Genomic DNA, 23,277 nt, shown 5'->3' with positions numbered 1-23,277 from the left:
CACTTGCCAACATTAAATTCCATTTGCCAGTTCCTGGCCCATTCGCCCAGCCTATCTAGATCCTTCTGCAGACTCTCCACACTCTCCGCACAATTTGCCGTTCTACCAATCTTGGTGTCATCAGCAAATTTCGACACCATACACTCAGTTCCCTCCTCCAGATCATCTATATAAATGGTAAGTAGCTGAGGCCCCAGCACCGACCCCTGGGGCACTCCACTAGTCACCATCCGCCAATCAGAATAGCACCCATTGAACCCCACTCTCTGCCTCCTATTTGACAGCCAATCCTCTATCCACGCTAACACCCTACCCCCAACTCCATGCCCCCTTACCTTCTGCAATAACCTCTTGTGAGGTACCTTGTCAAACGCCTTCTGAAAATCCAGAAAGACCACATCCACCGGCTCTCCTCTATCCACCGCCCTAGACACATCCTCATAGAACTCCAACAAATTCGTCAGACACGACTTCCCCTTAACGAAACAATGCTGCATCTGCTCTATCAAACAATTCTCCTCAAGATGCCTCGCTATTTTCTCCTTGATCACGGATTCTAACATTTTACCTACAACAGACGTTAAACTAACCGGCCTATAATTCCCTGCCTTTTGCCTGCCACCCTTCTTAAACAACGGCGTAACATTAGCCGTTTTCCAATCTTCCGGCACTTCCCCGGAATCCAGCGACGTTTGGAAAATAATCACCAAGGCATCCACTATCACCTCCGCCATTTCTTTCAGAACCCTTGGATGCATTCCATCCGGTCCTGGGGACTTGTCCACAATCAGTCCCTCCAGTCTGTCAAGCACCACCTCTCCAGTAACAATAATGTCATTCAGACCCTCCACTCCTACCATCTTTCCATTGCTAACACCCGGCAAATTATTCACGTCCTCCTCCGTGAAGACCGAAACAAAAAAGTTATTCAAGGCCTCAGCCATTTCCCCATCCCCTACCACTAAGTCCCCCCTCTCATCCTCTAAGGGTCCAACGTTCACCCTAGCCAGCCTCTTCCTTTTTATATATTTATAAAAACTCTTGCTATCCTTTATCACATTAAGCGCTAGCCCAGCTTCATAGTTTATCCTACCCTTCTTTATCAACTTCTTTGTCATTCTTTGTTGACATTTAAACCTCTCCCAATCCTCTTCTCGCCCACTACTCTTAGCTACTCTAAACGCATCCGCTTTCAATTTAACACTTTCCTTTACCTCCTTCGTTATCCACGGCTGATTATCTTTCCTCCGACGATCCTTTTTAACCATCGGAATAAATTTCTGCTGAGCACCAAGAAAGGTCTCCTTAAAGATCCTCCACTGCTCCTCAGCAGACCTACCTTCCAACGCACTCCCCCAATCAACATTCACCAATTCCTCTCTCATCCTACCGTACTCCCCTCTGTTCAAACAAAGGACGCGCGTCCGGGAACCCACTTTCTCCTCTTCCATCTGCATCAGAAACTCCACCATACAATGATCACTCTTCCCAAGAGGATCCTTCACCACAAGGTCCCTAATTCTACCTGCCTCATTACATAACACCAGATCCAAGATAGCTCGCTCCCTCATCAGCTCCAACACACACTGCTCAAGGAAACTATCCCGGCAGCATTCCAAGAACTCCTCCTCAAGCCCACTGTGTCCAACATGGGTCGACCAATCAATATGTAGATTGAAATCCCCCATAATAATTGCCGTTCTATTCCTGCACGCCGCATTTATTTGCACGTTAACAGCCTGCCCCACCTCCAGATCATTATTCGGGGGCCTATAGACGACACCCACCAGCGTCTTCCTCCCTTTGCTGTTCCTAATCTCCACCCACAACGATTCCACTTTCTGCTCTTTGGTTCCTATATCATCCCTTGCTACCACCCTGATGCTATCCTTAATCAGCAGAGCTACCCCCCCCCCCTTTTCCCTCCCGCCTATCCTTCCTAAACACTTGATACCCCTGGACATTCAGCTCCCAGTCCCTGTCACCTTGCAGCCACGTCTCTGTAATGGCCACCAGATCATATCCATTTGTGCCGATCTGCGCCACCAGCTCATCCACTTTATTCCGAATGCTTTGTGCATTCAGATAAAGCGCCTTCATCCCAGCCTTCACCTGGACCCTATTTGCCAGAACGCCACCAACCATACTCACACCCCCTACTCCCTTTATTATTGGGACATCCTCGGCCTCTTCCTGTACCTGTACCCTCTCCTTTACTTTAGACCCCGTAATGTCACCTACCCTCGCACCCTCCCTCTCCCCCCCACCCCCCAAATTAGTTTAAAGCCCTATCAACAGTCCTATCTACACGATTCACCAGGACTCTGGTCCCAGCACAGTTCAGACCAACCCCATCCCACCTGAACAGGTCCCACCTACCCCAATACTGGTGCCAATGTCCCATAAATTCAAACCCATTCCTCCCACACCAATCCCTGAGCCACCCATTCACTTCCTTAATCTTATCAGCCCTACGCCCGTCTGCACTCGGTTCAGGCAGTAGTCCAGAGATAACCACCTTGTCGGTTCTACTTTTTAATTCCATTCCCAGCTTTTCATACTCCCTCCCCAGATCCTCAGTTCGCATTTTGCCTACGTCGTTGGCACCCACATGCACTACAACAACTGGATTCTCACCCTCCCACTCCAGGTTCCTCTGCAGCCCAGATGTGACATCCTGGACCCGAGCACCAGGCAGACAACACACCCTTGTGTGCACTTTGTCATTGTGACAAAGGACAGTGTCAATACTCTTAACCACACTATCCCCAATTACCACTACGTTCCTTTTCACCTCTTTGCCTATGTCCTGTGTCTGCATCACTGTACCGTGTGCAGTTTGCTTACCAACCTCACAGCCCTCGTTCTTGTCCACACTGGAAGCAAGAACCTCAAACCTGTTATGCAGATTGAGAGGCTGAGGCACTTGGTCCCCACCCTCCTCTCCCCACCCTCCTTCCTCCGGTCCCCACTCTCCTTCCTCCTCTCCCCACCCTCCTTCCTCCTCTCCCCACCCTCCTTCCTCCGGTCCCCACTCTCCTTCCTCCTCTCCCCACCCTCCTCCCTCCTCTCCCCACCCTCCTTCCTCCTCTCCCCACCCTCCTTCCTCCTCTCCCCACCCTCCTTCCTCCGGTCCCCACCCTCCTTCCTCCTCTCCCCACCTTCCTTCCTCCGGTCCCCACCCTCCTTCCTCCGGTCCCCACCCTCCTCCCTCCTCTCCCCACCCTCCTTCCTCCTCTCCCCACCCTCCTTCCTCCAGTCCCCACCCTCCTTCCTCCAGTCCCCACCCTCCTTCCTCCGGTCCCCACCCTCCTTCCTTCTCTCCCCACCCTCCTTCCTCCTCTCCCCACCCTCCTTCCTCCGGTCCCCACCCTCCTTCCTCTGGTCCCCACCCTCCTTCCTCCTCTCAAATACTCTAACAGCAAATACAAATTTACAGTATGGGAACACTAGTTTCTTTCCACGCTGTTTTCTCCTAGACTCTCTCTAATCTCATAAGCATATGCCTCTTCCTTCTATGAGGACACATATTATAATGAACCCTACTACAGGACTTAGTCTAGCACATTCCATTCTAATACATCTCCGCTCAGACTTCAGCATTCTCTGACATTCCTCAATGCTTCAGTCTTCTTGTCATTCTACACATTTCAGTGTTTAAGACAGGCAGAGAATGTAGCCTCTTTTGTTCTCTTAGGGAAAAATTGTTTTACTTTCTCTCTCCACGTTCTCTCTCTTATTTCTGATTACCTTTGAGATTCTCACCTTATCTTACAATGATACACGTTGCGTTGCCTTTATAAAAGTCTACCATACTTTGTTCACTTATAGGGAATAAGTCCTCATTCTACTACTGGTCCACTGGACACTATTGAACAAAATTCAAACTGGTAAATGGTTTGGGACCACTTGCTCCAATGTTTTCTTTCATTCCTGATGACTGTGATCTTTCTGTTTTTCATTCTGTTGCTCAATCGCAAGGTTTGTTTGTGATGCTTCAGTGTGATTTGGACAGGCTGAATGTGTGGGCATGGCAGATGCTGTGTAATGTGAATATATGTGAGGTTATCCACTTTGGTAACAATAACAGAAACATAGATTATTACTTGAATGGGTGTAAATTAAGATTCTGCAAAGGCAAGGATCAAGTTGTAAGCACCAGTTGAAATTCCTCACGTTATTCAGTAATGCCTTTACAGTTCTGACAGCTCTCTCAAGTAGCCAGAGGAAACCTTGTTATGTGAGGAAATCAAAGAAGACTATAAACTTTTGAAACCTTGTTCGGAAATTGTGGGCCATTAACTGTTTTCAATAACATCAGGAGTCCCATGGATTATGAAAATTTCTTTCAATGACATTAACCTAGTTTCTAATATGTGACCATGTGACTGTTTCACAGTTCATCTCAGGGACTAATCTATTATCTATTCTGAACATTTTCCCTTTATGCTCAAATAAATCCATTCCTTGCCATTCCCAAGGCCTATAAAAAAGGTGGCATTCGCGTTTCTTTTCATTCCCGTTTGTGAATTGTACATGTGATACATGTGAAAGACATTCTTTGGTGGCACAGTGGTTACCACTGCTATCTCACTGCACCAGAGACCTGGGTTCGATTCTGGTCTTGGATCACTGTCTGTGTGGAGTTTGCACATTCTCCCCGTGTCTGTGTGGGTTTCCTCCACGTGCTCCGGTTTCCACCCACAGTCCAAAAATGTGCAGGTTAAGTGGTTCGGTCTTACTAAATTGCCCCGTGTGTCGGGGGGTGGGGGGGTTTAGCTGGTTTGATCTTGCTAAATTGCCCCTTCGTGTTGGGGACAGGGGCTACCAAGGTAAATAGGTGAGGTTAAGGGATTAGCATCTGGGTGAGATAGTGGTCACTGCAGACTCTCTGGGCCGAGCAGCCACCTTCTGCTCTGTAGGGATTGTATGATCCAATGACTGAGAAGTCCAGTCACCATACAGAATAGTGCGCTCTGGTTCTGCATTTGGTAATACCTAAATGGCCTTGATATAGGCTTTGGAAGATCTTAAGTGTCAATGCTCAAGCAATTACTATTCTATCATCACAAACCAGTAAATTATCGTTCACTGTCAGATGCAATCTCTGCACAAAGTATGGTTTTAAGATAGGACTACGTATTTATATGTTAGCCATCATCTAAGGCAAAATGCTGTGAAATGCTTACATTCCTTGTCTGATTTTTGAGCTTCTTGGATTTCACTGACTCATTGTATAGTTTGCTGGTAATGTCTGGACTGTCATTATAGGAAACTCCTCAACTTCCTCCATAAGTTCAATATCACATTTTTCTGGATTCTCTGTTTCACTGTGTGATAATGCAGCTGCTGTTCTCTGTTATTTCCTTTGATGATATACCATATGAGTATCAACCTCATTAATTGTAATTTAAACCATTGAATTCATCACTGAAAACTCTTTTTGAATCCAGTAGTGTGACTAAAGGTTTACGGTTTGTTCTTATCCTAATTTGTGTACCTAAGGCATTGGCTGGAATTCTCTGACCTTGTCCGCATCTGGAATTATCCAGTCCTGCTACTGTGAACAGAAATTTTCCATTCTTGCTGTCAGCGGTAATGGGGTGTGAGAATTCAGGCCTTAAAGCAAATTTCTCTCATGCTCATGTGCTTGCTAATGCTTCGTTTTGATTACTGTTCATCTCTGTATCAGTTCATGAACATGCTCCATAACAGATTGGTCTGCATTTTTATCTCTTTGTCCCTGAAAAAGTACTACCCCCAATCCTATAGAGGGTGTGCCTGCTGATATTATTGTAGGTAACTCCAGATCGTAATGTGTTAAACCTCAGGTAACATCAACCTTTCCTTGATTTTCTCGAAGGATTCCTAATGTGTATTTTCTCAGCACAGTGACACAGTAGTTAGCACTGCTGCCTCAGAGCACCAGGAACCCAGGTTCGATTCCCAACTTAGGTCTCTGTCTGTGTGGAGTTTGCACATTCTCCCTGTGTCTGTGTGGCTTTTCTCCGGGTGTTCCAATTTCCTCCGACATCCAAAGGTTTATGGGTTAGGTTGATTGGCTATGCCAAATTGACCCTCATGTCAGGGGATTTGCCAGGTAAATGAGGGTTACGGGAATAGGGCCTGGGTGGGATTGTGGTTTGTACGGACATGGTGGGCCAAATGGCCTTCTTTTGTACTATAGGATTCGATGATTCTATTAACACCCTTCATTGTCTTGGATTAACAAATGACATGGTGGATCATTGAGCTCCCTCCAATGTTTTGCTACTTGATTCACCATTCACCTTTGTAGCTCTGTGATGTTTCTCGGAACAAGAAATTCTTTATGACTCTGTTCTTCTTTGGATCAATTTTTATTCCTGATACATTCACTATGTGTCCAAGAAACCTGATTGTTGGCTGTGAAAACTCCCACTTACTGTTGAGTATCAATCAAGTGAATCAACTGTATCACTTTATTGCAACAAGGATAGAATTTAAAAGTAGTGATGTTTTACTGCAGCTGGACAGGGTATTGGTGAGACTACATCTGGAATACCGTGTACAATTTTGGTCTCCTTATTGAGAAAAAATATATATAATTGCATTAGAAGCAGTTCAGAGAAGATTCACCTGACTCATTCGTGGGATGAAGGGCTTACCCTATGAAGAAAGGTTGGGCCCATTAGAGTTTAGAAGAATGAGAGGTGATCTCATTGCAATTTATAAAGTTCTGAGGGGACTTGACAGGGAAAATATCAGAAGGACGTTTCCACTTATGGGGGAGACCAGAACTAGGTAAATTACTGTGAAAATCCTCCAGCCGCCACACTTCAGTGCCTGTTCGGGTGCACTGAGGGAGAATTTAGCGTGGCCAATGCACTGACTGTGGGAGGAAACCAGAGCACCCTGAGGAAGCCCACGCAGACACGGAGAGAACATACAGACTCTGCACAGACAGTGACCAAGCTGGGAATCGAACCCAGGTGCCTGGCGCTGTGAGACAGCAGTGCTAAGCATTGTGTCAAGACTGAGCTGAAGAGAAAGTCTTTCTCTCAGAGGGATATGAGTACGTGGAATTCTCTCCCCCAGTATCATTGACTTCATTCAAGGCAGAGGGAGACAGATTTTTGATAGACCATATCCTGGAACACCAACGTGTTAGCTCATTTATGGGTGAAACGTCTTCTTATTCCTCATTCCAGGCCGTTGTAATGATGTCGAGGTGTGCTCAAATTATCCGAGAACTAAGTGACAGTAATTGCTTTTAATTGTGTCTATTTTTTGTTGGCCTGTAAACATTTGCCTAAAACTAACATAAGGCAATAAACTCATACAGGAGTTCAGAGAATGATCGAGTAACGCAGGATGCAGTTATCAACTGCTCTATTTTTAACCACCCATACATTTACAAATCTCAGGTCAGAAGCTGAATCATCTCCGGGATAAAAACTTACCATGGTGATTCCCAGACTCCAGATGTCAGACTTGACACTGTAGCCCTTCTGGTTCACCTCAGGGTTAATTCTTTCTGGCTGTAGAGAAGAGGCAAGGTTTTACAGTTCAGCAGAGGAGTCACTTTGTGAAACTACATTCAACATCCCTGATTGACTAACACAGGAACATCTTCCCGGCAGAAATACTCCACCATACATCCTGCAACCAGAGAGAAGGCAAGATAGGAAAGCCTTTTGTTGTTTCTCGGGAATTCAATCCACTCCTTATGTCAAAGTCTCCTACAAAGATGGCATTGTCACATCATTGCTGTACAGGTCAGAATTCCCAATGGTAATATGGGGTGGGATTTTCAGCTGCCCTCATCCCGAATTCGGAAAATCCCATCTGAGGTCAATGGACCTTTCCATTGTCTGCCCGCTACAATTCGGTGGAGGGCACGACGGGAAAATTCACGCCATTTTTATTGATCTGTTATGATGCAAGATTAAATTTTTTAAGCGGCTGCCATAAAATACTTGTTAAAAAAAGGCTCTCCTCTTCTGAGAACTGAAATTGTTTTTTCAAAAGCAATTTCATCCACCAGAAGATTTTCCTCAGGAGATTTGTTGACCCTACTGCATCATTCTTGGTTACTATGGTAGCTGGCGTGGGTCATATTTCTATCACATAGCACATGCCTTCTCTTCTTCTGGAGGCAAAGTCATGAAAGCTTATCAAAACCTACTTCAATTCATGACTCCCAGCTAGAAACCCAATGCTCTGTTGCTGTAGGCCAATGGCATGCAAAACAACTCACTCTACATGTTGCAATTTTGATTATGAAGTGATGTGGACTTTTGAAATGCTTCGTGTTCATCACTCCTTAACAGATAGAAGGGCAGTACCAGAGTGAACAACACCAACACAAGTTCCATCCAAAAATCTGTCACGTTTTAGATCTCTGGTCTAGGTGACACATATCAGTTCCAAGTCTAAGGCTAATCTGCTCCACAGAATGCCACAACCCATCCTGGCCAGGGAGTGAAGATGGAGCGGGGAAAAAGTGATCAACCAGATTCACTCTTGAATGGTGTCCAGTGATTTGGGTTGGAAAATACGAGTGTGGCGATGACCTCAGGCAGCATGGGGTTTCGTTATAATAGCTGAGGTTTTGTGGGGCTTCAGGAAGTGTGCCAGCGGGCCCATTGTCATCCTGCAGCTGCTGGCATTTAACCAGTAGCAGGGAAACTAGCCCACTCTAAAGCCAATGGAGTCCAAAAGTGGCCAATTAAAGGACTCCTGATGGGGCACCATTTGGGTCAGCTGGGCCAGCATTTATTGCCCATCCCTGAGGGCAGTTAAGAGTCAATCGCATTGCTGTGGGTCTGGAGTCACATGTAGGCCAGACCAGGTAAGGACAGCAGGTTTCCTTTCCTAAAGGACATTAGAGAACCAGATGGGTTTGTTTATGACAATCAACAATAGGTTTGTGGTCACCATTAGGCTTTTAATACCAGATTTTTATTACAACCATAAACAGCCCCCCACCCAACCTCCCCAGGGCCTGACGCCACTTACTTATGGTTCAGGACTTTCCATCAGCTCTGCTGCTGCCTGGTTGCAATCCCAGCAGTGGCCACAACTCCTGATGGCACTGCTGGGGCTGAAGAACTGCCAGTCCTCCGACTGAGGAGTTAGGACATGGGTGATGGCTGGTCCTTTGTCCCTGAGACAGGAACCCAGAAGCTGGCAGTTAATCAGCACATGATTGGGGCTCCCATTACCAGCCAAGGCCAAGTTGCCTCAATTTCCCAGCTAGTGACCCTCTGTCCATAAAATCCAGCCTAATGTTTTCCCAAAGGCAAATAGGCAACAATCAATCTGAGCTCCTCATTGAAGAATGGCCTCTGTGATGAGCAACTAATGGGCTGCCACTTCATACAAAGAAGCTTTAAATTATTAATCCTCATTATCAGAAATGATTCATATTATAAGTACATGACCATCTGTTCTGTGGGTACATTCCCCACCCAACCTTCCTACTTTGTGCTGGACAATCCAACAAGCTCCTGAGGTAACAAACACTCTTTAACTTTGGCCCTCTTATGGGAAAGTCCAAACATGAGAAGTCATCAGACGTTCTCAAAAATTCAAATTCTGACATCAAACATTCTGGCAGAGAAGTGAAGTTTCTGCTTAAAGCAGGTCGCTCCAGAGGCCTGTTACTGCAAGTCTGAAGCCCCAAACCAAACTCAGCCTTGATTACTCTAGATGTTGTTGTTTGGAAGGTGTAAGGACTTTTCTTACCGCCATGTATGGCTTGCAGCCTGCATCCATGGTTTTAGCTACTGAATCCACTAGGTAGCCGCTAATGCCAAAGTCACACATCTTAACCTGGCCCTGTACGTTAATCAGGACATTGGATGGCTTCACATCTGAAAGGAAGCACAATGATCATACAACACTCCTGTTTGGTCAAAACAAATTGAGCCACAGCTAGAGGAGCTTAAAAGAGTTTGCAATGGAAATATGCTATACTCAAGATGTTCTTAGAAAAAAGATGAAAGACATTCCAGTTTGTTAAGATTTACAGGTGCACTGCACATGACATGCTAATAAGGACACATGAGAAACAGAGAACAAGAGAGATTCATTTTACACACTAGACAATCTGTTCTACATAAGTCTGGGTTCTTTTACCCAAAGTAGTGCAATAACCATTGATACCTTAAGGAAACTTGGAACTGTACTGAAGAGTAAGGAAACTAATGATAGACCACAAGAAGATATGAACAGGCAAGAGAAATGGCTGGCTGTAAATGGAATTCAGCACAGAACTGTGTGAGGTGAATCATTTTGGAATGTGTTTTGGGGTCGTTTTGGAGATGGGAATGATGGGTTGGGATCTCTGACCCTGAGTTTGGTTCAAGGTCAGAAGCAACTACCTGACAGGTTCACTGAATGTTCTCCATGTTATCATCTACAACGTTCAATATTATAAACTACAATTCTATTATTAAGTAGTTTTTGCAGAAACAAAAGGATGGTGTACTTGATCCCCCACAGATAGCTGAGTAGTGCTGAATCCATTGCAATTTTGAGTTCACATCTGGCATTGATACTGCAAGTGAAATAGTTATTTACACTATCCATATTTATTCATTCATGGGACATTTATTGCCCATCCTTAGTTGCCCTTGAGAAGGTGGTGCTGAGCTGCAGTCCCTGTGATGTAGGTATACCCATAATGCTGTTAGGGGAGTTCCAGAATTTAGACCCAACAACTGCAAAGGAACAGCGGTATATTTCCAATTCAGGATGGTGAGTGGTTTGGATGGGAACTTGCAGGTGGCGGTGTTTCCATGTATCTGCTGCCCTTGTCCTTCTAGATGGAAGAGATTGTGCATTTGGAAGGTGCTGTCTAAGGATCTGTGGTGAACTGCTACTGAGCATCAGAGGTGGTGGAAGTGAATGTTTGTGGATGTGGTGCCAATTAAGCGGGCTGCTTTGTCCTGGATGGCATCAAGCTTCTTGAGTGCAGTTGGAGCTGCACTCATTCAGGCAAGTGGGGAGTATTCCATCACACTCTTGACTTGTGCCTTGTAGATGGTGGACAGGCTTTGGGGAGACAGGAGGTGAGGTTTGTAAGTATGAGTCACCAGCTGAACAGAATGCCATATGTTCCACACTATTTGTCACTTGAGTAGACAAGGTTAATTGATCGATCTTGGAGAAATTATGATTTGAGACAATCATCGATAACATAAACAGGATGTGTCAGTGTGTTTGAGATTACTCAACATCAATTGCATTGAAATGCATGAAAACTCATCATTTCCACCCTTCCTGGTAAGATTACAACATAACTTGTTCAAATAGAAGAGGATGCTTTGCTGCCATTGGTATATATAAACCAATAGATCTACTAGAGAAAAAAAATTTAACCAAACATGCAATTCCTTGATGCTGTTTTCGATAGATAAAATGGCCACAGGAAATGATCTCATCACCCAAGTGTCCCCAGGCCTCATTTAAACATTCAGAGTGAACTGCTGGTGCCTGTCATATCCCTGCAACCTTCACTCGCCTGCATTCCTCAGAAAACAGGGAATGGCAAGATGGTGGTTAGGGGGCTGACTGAAACAAAAAAAAACTACCATAGAGTTGGAAGGGGCACCCTGGTGTTCCTCTTGGCTCCAAAGAATTAACCTGTTCGGAACATCCACTGATTACAATACACCCAGGTTCCAGAAAACTGAGCAAAGCACAGCAGCCTGATGTCTTGTAAGGGTCCTGAAATAGTCAATAGCGTTCATCATTCGCAAACACGAGGGGGGCCCAACACCCATTTTAGACAGCCACCTGAAAAGTTGCCTAACCTAATTGTCAGTTACATGTATTTCAGGCCTCCTTGATGCATAGGGAATTGTGTTCCCTAAATTAGTCCTTTTTGTACCCATATTGGGCCTGCAGATTTACATTCTTAGCCCCTTGATGTCTCTATTTTTTGTTGTGGTTTTATGAAGCAGGATTTCTCAGAGTAAGCAACTCTTGTACTAGATTTTACTGAAGGTAATTTAAAGTGAACAATTAAAAGTCTTTGATATCAGGAATCTGCCTAGCAACAGCAGTAGCCAACATTCTAAGGGCATAATGAGATGCAATTAGCTCAGTAGCAAGATTAGCAGGCCTCGAGACAAAATATAAATTGCCCCATCAGTAGAAACAGTTTACCTAGAAGACTGAGAGATTAGTGAAGGTATACAGATGCTAATTTCTAAAGTCAAGGAATTTGAGAGATGCAGAAAGCAAATCATAAAATAAAAAATCAAAAGGCTAAAGGGTATAATTGACAGTACCCTGAGGGGGAACCAGATCAGTTTTATATCTACTACCTGAGAGCCATCCAACAGCCAGAGAGACTAGTTTCCATCTTCAGCTCAAGAAGCGAGTTCTATCTAACAGCCTGAGAGGCTACAGACAGGTCAGATTTTCAACTAAGATTCAGAGCCAAGACATATTGCAGAAATTGTTCTTAAAGATGTAAATTTGCACTTTTGCTGAACCAACAAGAGACAGTTTCACAGACTTGATCATTGAAGCTGTATTATTTAATAACTATGGGCTGGATTTAACTTATAGAGTTACTAGATCAGATGTTGTTTGAGAAAAGGGGTGTCTCAGTGAGTTCAGACAATGTGGATATAGTTTGGGAATAAATGAAAATCTCAGGGAAATGGTGTGTGTTTAAACATTCATATACTTAAGTGTCATAATGTTTTACAGTCTTTCTAGTCATACATTTTCTTCTTTTCCTGTAATAAATACTCTCTAATATTTATCTATATTAAAACTGGACTGATTTCTCATTAGGTTACACGTGGCTCCTCACATTAATCTGCAGCTTAGTATGGCTCCTTCTCTGTCCAAGACTGCAAGAAACTTCAAAGGCTCCTGAGCGTAGCACAGTCCATTATGCAAACCAGCCTCCTAACCATTGACTCTGTCTACACTTCCTACTGCCTCAGAAAAGCAGTCAGCATAATCAAGAATGCCACATGTTACAGACGTACCCTCTTCCCCCTTCCTTCATTAGGAAAAAGATACGGAAGTCTGAAAACATGTACAACAGACTCAAGAATAGCTTCTTCCCCGCTGCCATCAGACTTTTGAATGGACCTACCTCATACTAAGTTGATCTTTCTCTACAACCTATCTGTGACTGTAACATTGCATTGTGCATTCTCTCCTTTCCTTCTGAATGGTACGCTTTGTTGTATAGCACATAAGAAACTGTACATTCCACTGTATACTGTCTATGTGATAGTAATAAATCAAAGCAAAAATATATGCCAGTGTTTCAAGTTGGGACACTCTCGCATATAACATCATTGGGGTTCGTAACAATGCCAAAAGAAATTGACTGTTACTGGGCAGCCGTGTGTTAAAAAGGAAGAAAGAGCAAAACTGCATGATATCACTATTTGGAAAGGGGTAAAACCATTACCAGCTCTCCCACAGGAAACAAAGCAAGAGTGTTACTAGAATGATAGCAGTCACGCTAGATATTTTAACACTTGAGCAGCACAACTCATTTTGGACCCAAATTTATTAAACTATCGCCACGTCACTCTTACCCCATTACACACCTATGAAACAGTTGAGGACATTGCAGGTAATATCAGACACGTACCTCTGTGTATCACAGACAGCTTGCTGTGTAGATGCTCTAAGGCCTTCACAATCTGTAAAACAAACACAGCACAAGTCACCTACAAGAACACCAAAGGATACCGGGATGCCATGTGTCTTTTAAACTGTGGTATACAGTTAATTAAATTCAGTCTGCATAGAATTAACCTATGTTACGGCCCAGACTAGGAACTCCAAGGTATGTTATGCAGTTAGCCTAAACCTCAACTTTTGAATTTGAGTTTTGGGCATTAGGGTGCGCATAAGGTGTTTCACTCATGATATGATTCAAGTGATCCATGAGGAAACTTTTATCAAAACAAATTTATTTTAAGAACAGTCAGAATATAACAAAAATAATGAGCATAACATTTACTAATTAAAATATTTAGACATGGCAAAGTATAATCCTCAACAGCTAGCTATCTCTGTTGTTCCAATTTAAGGCATTACTCCACAGATATACACATGTCTTCAGAATTGGTTTGCACAACAAGTAGTATGCTCACATGATATTGGATTTCCAGCTTTTTAACACTTCTGGACAGCAATCCATAGAAAAATAGAAACTAGAAGCAGCAGTTGGCCATTCAGCCTTTCAAGCCTGCTCTTCCATTCATTTTGATCATGGCCTTTCCTCCCCCCCCCTTTCTCCCACATCCCTTGATCCCTTTAGCCCCAAGGGCATTATCTAATTTCTTCTTGAAATCAGACAATGTTTTGGCCTCGACTACATCCTGTGGTTGTGAATTCCACACCTTCGCCACCCTCTTCCTCTCAGTTCTAAAAGGTTTATCCCTTATCCTCAAACTATGGACTCTGCCCCCATCGGGAACATTCTTTCTGAATCTACCTTGTCTAACCCTGTTAGAATTTTATATGTTTCTATGTGATCCCCTCCCTTCAGCAATTTTCAAAACTGCAACTCTGAGAGAAAGGTCCACTCTCATACAGCAGAACCCCCTAAAACAAGATTTTATTTCTGGCAGACTCCAGTCACCAACTTCAGGAGGCAGCGGCGGGGCGGGGGGGAGGGAGGAGGTTGGGGGATGCGAGATACTGCTCTCTCTCAACTGCAAAAGCAGCATCTCAGCTTGAATATTCAGTGTAAACCAAGCTTCCCCCATTGCATCCCCTGCCAATCATCCCAATCAAGCCCCACTCTACAAAATCCCATGGGAAAGTAGCAGAACAGCATTAGTTCAGATTAAAACCAAAATTTAGCCATTAAAAACAAATGCGCTGTTGCGGCAGCAACACAGGATGCCGGGAGACACAATGGCTCCAATCAGATGGAAGGGACTTCTCGAAACTTCTCTGATAGAGGGTTATAAGATGTTGAGAGGAATAGATAGGGTGGATTCTCAGAGGCTATTTCCCAGGCTGAAATGGTTGCTACGAGAGGACACAGATTTAAGGTGCAGGGAAGCAAGTATAGAGGTGATGTTAGGGGTAAGTTTTTCACTCACAGGGTGGTGAGTGAATGGAATCGGCTGCCATCGGTGGTGTTGGAGGTGAACTCACTGGGGTCTTTTAAAAGACTTCAGGATGAGTATATGGGATCTAATGGGATTGGGGGTTATAGATAGGTCTATGGCTTAGTAGGTATAGAAGTGATCGGCGCAACTAGTGGGCCGAAGGGCCTGTTTGTGCTGTAGTGTTCTATGTTCTATGAAACATGAATACATTTCTTAAAGGTACAATATCAACACACTTATGAAAAAGGTGAAGACTCAGAAAAGGCTGGAGGAAGATAAAATATATATTTGGGTCAGTTTCTCATTAATTACTTAGATTGGGTAACGTTTCATTGCCTTAAATTAAAATTCCAACCTGAGAAGGATACAGACTTGATGCACTTACACAAGAGAATGATTTATAAATGGTTCTTTCTGATTTCCTCAAACTAAGCATCAGCATCAGCACCTATTAATTATGAAATGTAATCTTTAGGTGCAGATACAATACAGCACAGAAAAGATTAACGAAAATAAAAAGAGACTCACAGAAACTGCTATTTTTCCTAAAATGTCTTCAGGGATAGTCATTCCTTTGTCTATCACTTGTTTATAGAACTTGTCCAATGAAGTGTCCATTAGCTCCATGCAAATCCACACATCTCCCTGCAAGAATCCGAAACAAAGCCTCATCAGTTTCATGTGCATATGCAAACCGTCCAGACTGTAACTTGATTAAAGGAAATAAGGTGTATAGTGATGTCAATAACTTGAGATACCTGCAGGATTGGGGCTGATAACTATTAAGATCTTAAATGAAAGCTTGAATTTTTAAAGCGTTGTTCATTCTGCTTGGCTTTGTATTGAAATGTGGGCCGGAATTATACCAGCAGGACCACCTGAGGCTCGTAAGATCACGCCCAGGGCCAACAGAGAATGTTGCTCTGTGAACCTCATCCAGCCTGATATCGGGGAGGCGTGCCAGTAAAATCAAGGCTGTGTCAACTGAAGAGCCTCAAATGGATAGAGGCTGAAGATTTGGTGCCAAAATGCATTTTGCAGCCCATTTCAACAAGTCACATGGAACAATGTGTAAACTCCACCCCTCTCTCCCCACTAGAGAACTAGAAATTTGTTTTATACCGCCAAGCTGCAAAGTCAACGATCCAATGGGAAACAAAACTTTATAGCTTCAAAGAAAGGCTACAAAGCAAAATTACACATCAAGACACATAAAGCAATAGGGCAGATGACTAACACCATGGCAAAAGAGATAGGTTTTAAGAAACAATGCAATAGAAAAAAGAGAAATATGGCCGGAATTTTACTTCCTTGCCCACCCTGGAATCGGAGCAGGTGAGGCTCACAGAATGGGAATCTCTGTTGGCCTCAGGCAGGATTCTATGATCTTGCCCAAGAGAAGTTGTAAAATCCTGCCCAGAGGGTCAAAGAGGCTTAGGGAAGAAATTCTAGAACTTGTGGAATGGTATCAGGGTATCGTCAAATCTTTTGTTTGAAGAAGACTCAATGAGTGACTAAAACAATACCCTTACAACAAAATGACTTACAACTGGGAATACAATTTCTGTGTGGTTAGCATTATTTCTTGCCTGAAAATTAACAAACAGGAATCCCTTGATTAAAAACAAATCACGGTGGATGCTGGAATTTGAAACAGACACAGAAAATGCTGGAATATCTCAGCAGGTCTGACTGCCCCTGTGGAGGGAGAATAAAGCCAACGCTTTGAGTCTGGATGACCCTTCCCTAGAGTCTGATAAAATGTCATCCAGACTTGAAACGTTCGCCCTGTTCTCTCCAGAGAAGGAACCCCTGACTTAAGTTTCAAGCACATTGCTGTATTTCAAAACCAGTGGGAGAATACTTTTATTGGGGAACATACAACAAATTTTACAATTTCAATTGCGGAGGAGGCCATCTTTCCTCTCCAAAAAGCACAGAGCACAGGTTACCTTATCATGTGACTCATCTTGTGGCATCAGATTGCACCAATAAACATGGCTGCCAGGCTGAACATCAACATGGGACCTATTCCAACAGTTCATCTTATAAACCTCTGAGATAGACACTGGATATCTGGCTAAGCATACCCGCACTTTCAACAAGTATACACATGAGGGCCAAATGGCCTCCTCCTACATTATAATTTCTGTGATTGTACAGTACTAAGAAACATTAAAACCACAAACAAAGAGTCAAAGGACTCCAAACATTAACTCTGCCATCTCTCCTAACAGATGCTGCCAGACCTGCTGAGATTTTCCAGCATCCTCTGCTCTTATTAAAGCTTCAACCTCTGATTCCACCTCAAGAAACAGACAGTAATGAATGGAATGGAAAGTTGCTGAAATAGGATAGTGCTGGAAATTGAATGCTGCAAAATAAACACATTGTGAAAGGCTCGAATAGGAAGAGAAAATAAGGATCGAGTTTGGTTGTTTACCCCAACACCAAATGTGGGCAGTTGTGATAAATGTTAAAACGTCATCTGTATCTTTAAAAGAAGTGTCTCTGTTGCAAATATGGTGTTTCTACAAAGTACCATACAATCCTTGTTATGCAGAAGGAAGCCATTTGGCCCATCGAGTCTATGTCTACTCTCCAAAAGAGCATCTTGTCCAGCATCTTGCCCCCTGCCTATCCTCATAACCCCGGTGCATTTAAAGTGGCTAATGCACCTAACCTACATATCTTTGGACACTAAGAGGCACTTTAGCATGGCAACCCATTTAACAACTTCCAATTGCAATTTTAGTACTTTACTACAAATGTCATGCAAAGGTGATAGTGGCACTCCCTACAACCCCCAAAGCACAAGGTCAGCAGAATTACCTCACGAAAAAGTGCTCCATAAAAGGTAACGGTGAAGGGGCAGTCTACTGTACGCATGGAAATATCAAGGTCCATCAGCAATCTCTTCTGCTCTTGACTATTCACTGTGGCACGGATCCTCTGAAAAAGATAAGACATTAGGGCATTGCCGAGTGGAACGAAAAGCAGAGGGAAAGGCTCAGGATCAGTGATTTTAGCATGACGTCTTGACATTGGCCAATTATGGGCAGGATTTTCAGAACCTGCTCCAGAAGATTCAGCGGCCCAGCCAAAAGCCCTTTGATTTTCAGTGGATTGGATGATACTAATGGTGGGCAAGACCAGAAAATCCTTCCCATAATTGGCCAATGTCAATCAGCCACACATTGTAGTGTCTTAGTTGGTCAAAAATTCTCCATAGCATTTTAATATCATACAACTTCAGAACAGCCAAGCAATCCAAATGAAAAATATTCAAGACATCTTCCTTCACATTCACCCGTATTGAGTGATTTGTATCTTTCTGTGAAGTCTCTTCTGGATTCCATTAAAGTGTTACAACAAAGTCATTATCTTCAGGGCTATGTGGAAAAAGCAGGTGGATGGGACTAACTGAGTAGTTCTTTCAAAGTACCAGCACAGGGATGGATGATGGACCAAATGGCTTGCTACTGTGTTTAAGTTTATTTATTAATGTCACAAGTAGGCTTACATTAACATTGCAATGAAGTTACTGTGAAAATACCCTAGTCGCCACACCCTGGCACCTGTTCAAGTGACAATTTAGCATGGACAATGCACCTAACCAACATGTCTTTCAGACTGTGGGAGGAAACCAGAGCACACAGAAGAAGCCCACATAGACATGGGGAGAATGTACAGACTCTGCATAGAATGTGACCCAAGCCTGGAAACAAACCCGGGTCCCTGGTGCTGTGAGGCAGCAATGCTAACCATTGTGGCATTGTGCCTTCCTATGCAGTAGCATTCTATGGTTCTGTTGACTTATACATTCACGCATAAAACTTTATTGCCGAACACAAGATGGCATGCTGACACAGTGGTTAGCACTGCTGCCTCACAGCACCAGGGACCCAGATTCGATTCCCGACTTGGGTCACTGTCTGTGCAGAGCTTACACCCTCTCCCTGTGCCTGCCTGGGTTTCCTCCAGGTGCTCCGGTTTCCTGTAAGATGTGCTAAATTCTCCCTCAGTGTACTCGAACAGGCGCCGAGGCATGGCGACTAAAGGATTTTCACAGTAACTTCATTGCATTGTGAATAAGCCTACTTGTGAAACTAATAAATAAACTTTAAAAACTAAGGTCACTATCCAACTGTTATCATAGATTCAATTATACAGAACTAACAGCAAAGTGAACTGAAAGAAGTAGCTTTAGATAGATATGTAATAACATACACATGCATTAAAGATAATATAAACAAACCATTCACTGCACAGGAATTTCACTGTAAGTCAGCAATTCCTGGATGTCATATTAGGTTATAAAGCATGCTAACATACTTTGTATTCAACCATTTCAAATCTATATTAAGTTGCATAAAGTAGTTACTTATAAAGTGGCTAAATGGAACAAACGCAATAAACAAATTGTTCCTTTGTTTGTGTGTATGATCCTTAGGCCCTTGTGCTAGATTCATGAAGATAAAAGTTTTCTTTTGCCACTTTACTTTGCCGAGTTAAGAACAAATCAACTCCCTCTTTGAGAACATGAACAGTACTTACTGCATTGTATATGTTGGTAACTCAAAGTGATGCTATTCCTTTGATCACCACATAATCATAGTCCAAAATCAAAGTCTACCAACTGAGACATTAAGGAGAACCAGGAAGTCAGTGAACTTGGAGCAAAGCTATGTTCACTTTCTCTGTGCACTTCCTGTTGCCGGGGAAGTGATGGACAGCACGGTGACACAGTGGTTAGCACTGCTGCCTCACAGTGCCCAGGGGCCCAGGTTCGATTCTGGCCTTGGGTGACTGCCTGTGTGGAGTTTGTACACTCTCCCCATGTCTGCATGGGCTTCCTCTGAGTGTTCCGGTTTCCTCCCACAGTCCAAACATGTGCTGGTAGGTGGATGGGCCAGGTTAAATTGCCACTTAGTGAAGCCAAAATATGTAGGTTAGGGAGATTAGTGGGGAAGATACTTGGGGTTGTGGGGATAAGGTAGGCTTGTGTAAGATGCTCTGTTGGACCGTCAGTGCAAACTTGGTGGGCCGAATGGCCTTCTTCTGCACTGTAGGGATTCTATGATTCTATGGAAGCATTTATAAAGGATTTACAAACATATATTTGACCATCGCTCCAAATAGATAGAACCTCTCTTACCACTTCTTTAGTGCCCAACCTATTATAGGATTTGTTTTATTCATGGGAATCTTACCTTGTTTTTAAAACCCTTAAAGCAGAAAAAAGAGAATCGAAACAAGTCCAGGGTAGGTCAAATGCTGTACTCATCACCTCAGTGTATTTTCACTCCCCTCGTTGGCTGGAAAGTTAATTCCCACAATTTGATATTTGTTATGCTAGCCTCTGTGTGTGTTTTTTTTGATTAATCGTCAGATGTCAAGATACATTGGTCTTGGAAGTGGTACAGGTTCACCAAAATAATACCAGGGTTTAAGAGGTTAATTTAAGAGAACAAGTTCTTAAATTGGGAAGGTTGATGCGTGATCTAATCAAGATATTTTAAATGATTAAGGAATGCAGCAGGATAGATACAGAAAAATTATTTCATTCAGAGGGGGAAATGGAATCCAGAGTCAGATGACAAAAGTTTAGAATTCAGAGATCAAGGCAAATGAAACTAGGAAACGCTTATCATAAAGGATAGCAAAAATCCAGAACTCACTCCCACAAAACTGGGGTCAATAGATTTTTGTTAGGGAAGGGTGTTAAAGGTAGGTAAATGATGTTGATAATCAGATCAGCTGCAATCTGCTCAAACAGTGGAAAGGCACAAGAGTCTAAAGGGTGTAACCCTGTTCCTATACTGTGGCTGTCCAGGAGGTAGCTCAGCTGTCAGCAAATGGGGAATATGGCATGAGGGAAGGTGTCACCTTGTCTAGTTGCAAAATGGTTGAATGGAACAAACTCAGTCAAACAATTGCTCTTTCACTTATATGTATATGATTCAGAGGCCCATGCGCTAGACTCACGAAATGAGAGCTTCCCTTTCATTGCAATAGGTAACATCACAGGATTGAAGAAAGGCTGTTCAAGGTATCCTACTTACTGTCATTTTAGTATGGCCATTTTTGTATCCTTTTTCCTCTACTCCAAATCTATACCGTCTTAATGTGCCAAATTAGGAACAAGTCAACTCCTTCTCTCAGCATGTTAACGTTACTTCAAAGTAACTCAAAGTAATGCTATTCCTTCAAGTTTAATTCTTGGCAATGAGACAAGATGGTTCGACACTCCTGATATTGCACAAAATAGCCACCTCGTCCAGTCTCAGCATTACTACACAATCCTAAATCATCACCCTTTTTTAACTTTTACCCCTCATCCTTTGTTTTCGCTCCATAATTCAATGATCTAAACCTTGGAATGGTCTTGATTATCCCACTCGTAATTTTTTCCATTATCAGAACATCTGTGTTTTCTTAACAGTTCACCGCGTAAGGCAACATCCATTAAAAAGCCAGATAAAGAGACTGACACAACGGGATGAGGTTGTTTCACCACTTGGTACAAGTCAGCATCAGATCAGTGTTTGATGGCTGCGTACAGAGTGTGACACTGACCCACTGAAAACACAGCCTCCACAGCAGAGGTCATGGTTACAACAGCAAACAACTAAACTCTGTTACAATGACTCATGGAAATTGAAAAATTACAATTCTTAATTTGGATAAATAAAGTGGAGCGTCTGCCTGAAATAAGTCCATTTATCAACTAAATTTACAAAAAAGGAATCTGAACTTTCCATTCAAAGATCCTGTCTGTTGATTTCTGACGAAGGCATCTTTCCTTTTCTGCCTATCCTTTCCCCAATTCTGTCCCGAACACACCACCCCCAACATCCAGCACACAGAAGACTCTTCATTCACCTGACTGTGTTTTATTGGATCTGACTGTGCACCAAAGTTGCATTAGCAAATGCAACAGTCAATGTAAAAAATGCTTCAGAAATAATGCATGTGACATATTCCCGAGCTGTACAGACGTCAGGTGAACTAGTGCGACAACAATAATCTCTCCCCCGACGTCAAAAATACAAAGGAGATAGTCATCGATTTCAGGAAGTGAACGGTAGAATATTTCCCTATCTATATCAATGGGGACAAAGTAGAAACGGTCGAAAGCTTCAAGTGTTTAGGTGTCCAGATCACCAACAACCTGTCCTGGTCCCCCCATACTGACGCTATAGTTAAAAAAGCCCACCAACACCTCTATTTTCTCAAGAAACTAAGGAAATTTGGCATGTTAGCTACAACTCTCACCAACTTTTACAAATGCACCATAGAAAGCTTCTTTCTGGTTGTATCACAGCTTGGTATGGCTCCTGCTCTGCCCAAGACTGCAAGAAACTACAAAAGGTCATTAATGTAGTACACTCCATCACACAATCCAGCCTCCCATCCACTGACTCTGTCTACACTTCCCGCTGCCTCAACAAAACAGCCACGATAATTAAGTACCCCAAGCACCCTAGACATTTTCTCTTCCATCTTCTTCCATTGGGAAAAAGATGTAAAAGTCTGAAGCCACGTACAAACTGACTCAAGAGCAGCTTCTTCCCTGCTGCCATCAGGCTTTTGAATGGACCTACCTCTTTCTTTATGCTCTAGCTAAGACTGTATCACTACATTCTGTATTCTCCTGTTTCCTTCTCTATGAGCAGTATGCTTTGTCTGTATAGCGTGCAAGAAACAGTACTTTTCACTGTATGTTAATACATGTGACAATAATAAATCAAATCAAAACAAGGCAAGTTCATCTTTCCTTTACCCCAGTGGTTTGTGTGTTAGGAAGGGGTCGTGCATAGAGGCGTTAAAATTAAAGATTAACATAAAGAGACTAAAGAACATCAAACATTGCATGATATGAATTCAGACCCTCTGAATTAAATGTGCAGATCAATTATCAAGTTCAGTAATGCGGTCTCGTGACGATGACAGTGACCAATATCATTGTACAACCATGCATAGTAAATATAACTGGTGAAAATGGTGAGATTCAAGCCAGGACATAAGATTGGAAGCAAGGATCTCTGCTGGTCAACTCAACCAGCTGCTGAACATTCCCCCAGTAGAGAAGTGGAGGAAGAGGGAGATGAGAACAGAGCATTTGGAGACCATCAGGGTTTCATTAGAAGCAGTCAGCACGAGATTTTCCTTCCATCCATTC

The 23,277-nt window shown here is 43.1% G+C and overlaps 1 protein-coding gene across 2 annotated transcripts in view; it reads right to left on the bottom strand.

Moving 5' to 3' along the window:
• map2k6 (mitogen-activated protein kinase kinase 6) overlaps positions 1 to 23,277 on the bottom strand; it is a 107,461-nt gene that overhangs the window by 29,494 nt on the left and 54,690 nt on the right. The window contains exons 5-9 of one of the 2 annotated variants that reach the window (XM_080209189.1): positions 17,925 to 18,044; positions 15,621 to 15,737; positions 13,616 to 13,667; positions 9,730 to 9,857; positions 7,443 to 7,520 (exon numbers count right to left, since the gene is read on the bottom strand). In XM_080209189.1, the coding sequence (XP_080065315.1) occupies positions 7,443 to 7,520; positions 9,730 to 9,857; positions 13,616 to 13,667; positions 15,621 to 15,737; positions 17,925 to 18,044 (495 nt within the window). The remainder of the gene's footprint in view (positions 1 to 7,442; positions 7,521 to 9,729; positions 9,858 to 13,615; positions 13,668 to 15,620; positions 15,738 to 17,924; positions 18,045 to 23,277) is intronic. The other variant, XM_080209190.1, reaches the window with a different exon arrangement.

This window comes from Carcharhinus amblyrhynchos, chromosome 21 (assembly GCF_965287045.1).
Source record: "Carcharhinus amblyrhynchos chromosome 21, sCarAmb.v2.hapA, whole genome shotgun sequence".
NCBI lineage: Eukaryota > Metazoa > Chordata > Chondrichthyes > Carcharhiniformes > Carcharhinidae > Carcharhinus > Carcharhinus amblyrhynchos.
The sequence above is the reverse complement of the archived record's forward strand: the minus strand, read 5'-3'. Positions and strand labels throughout refer to the sequence as shown.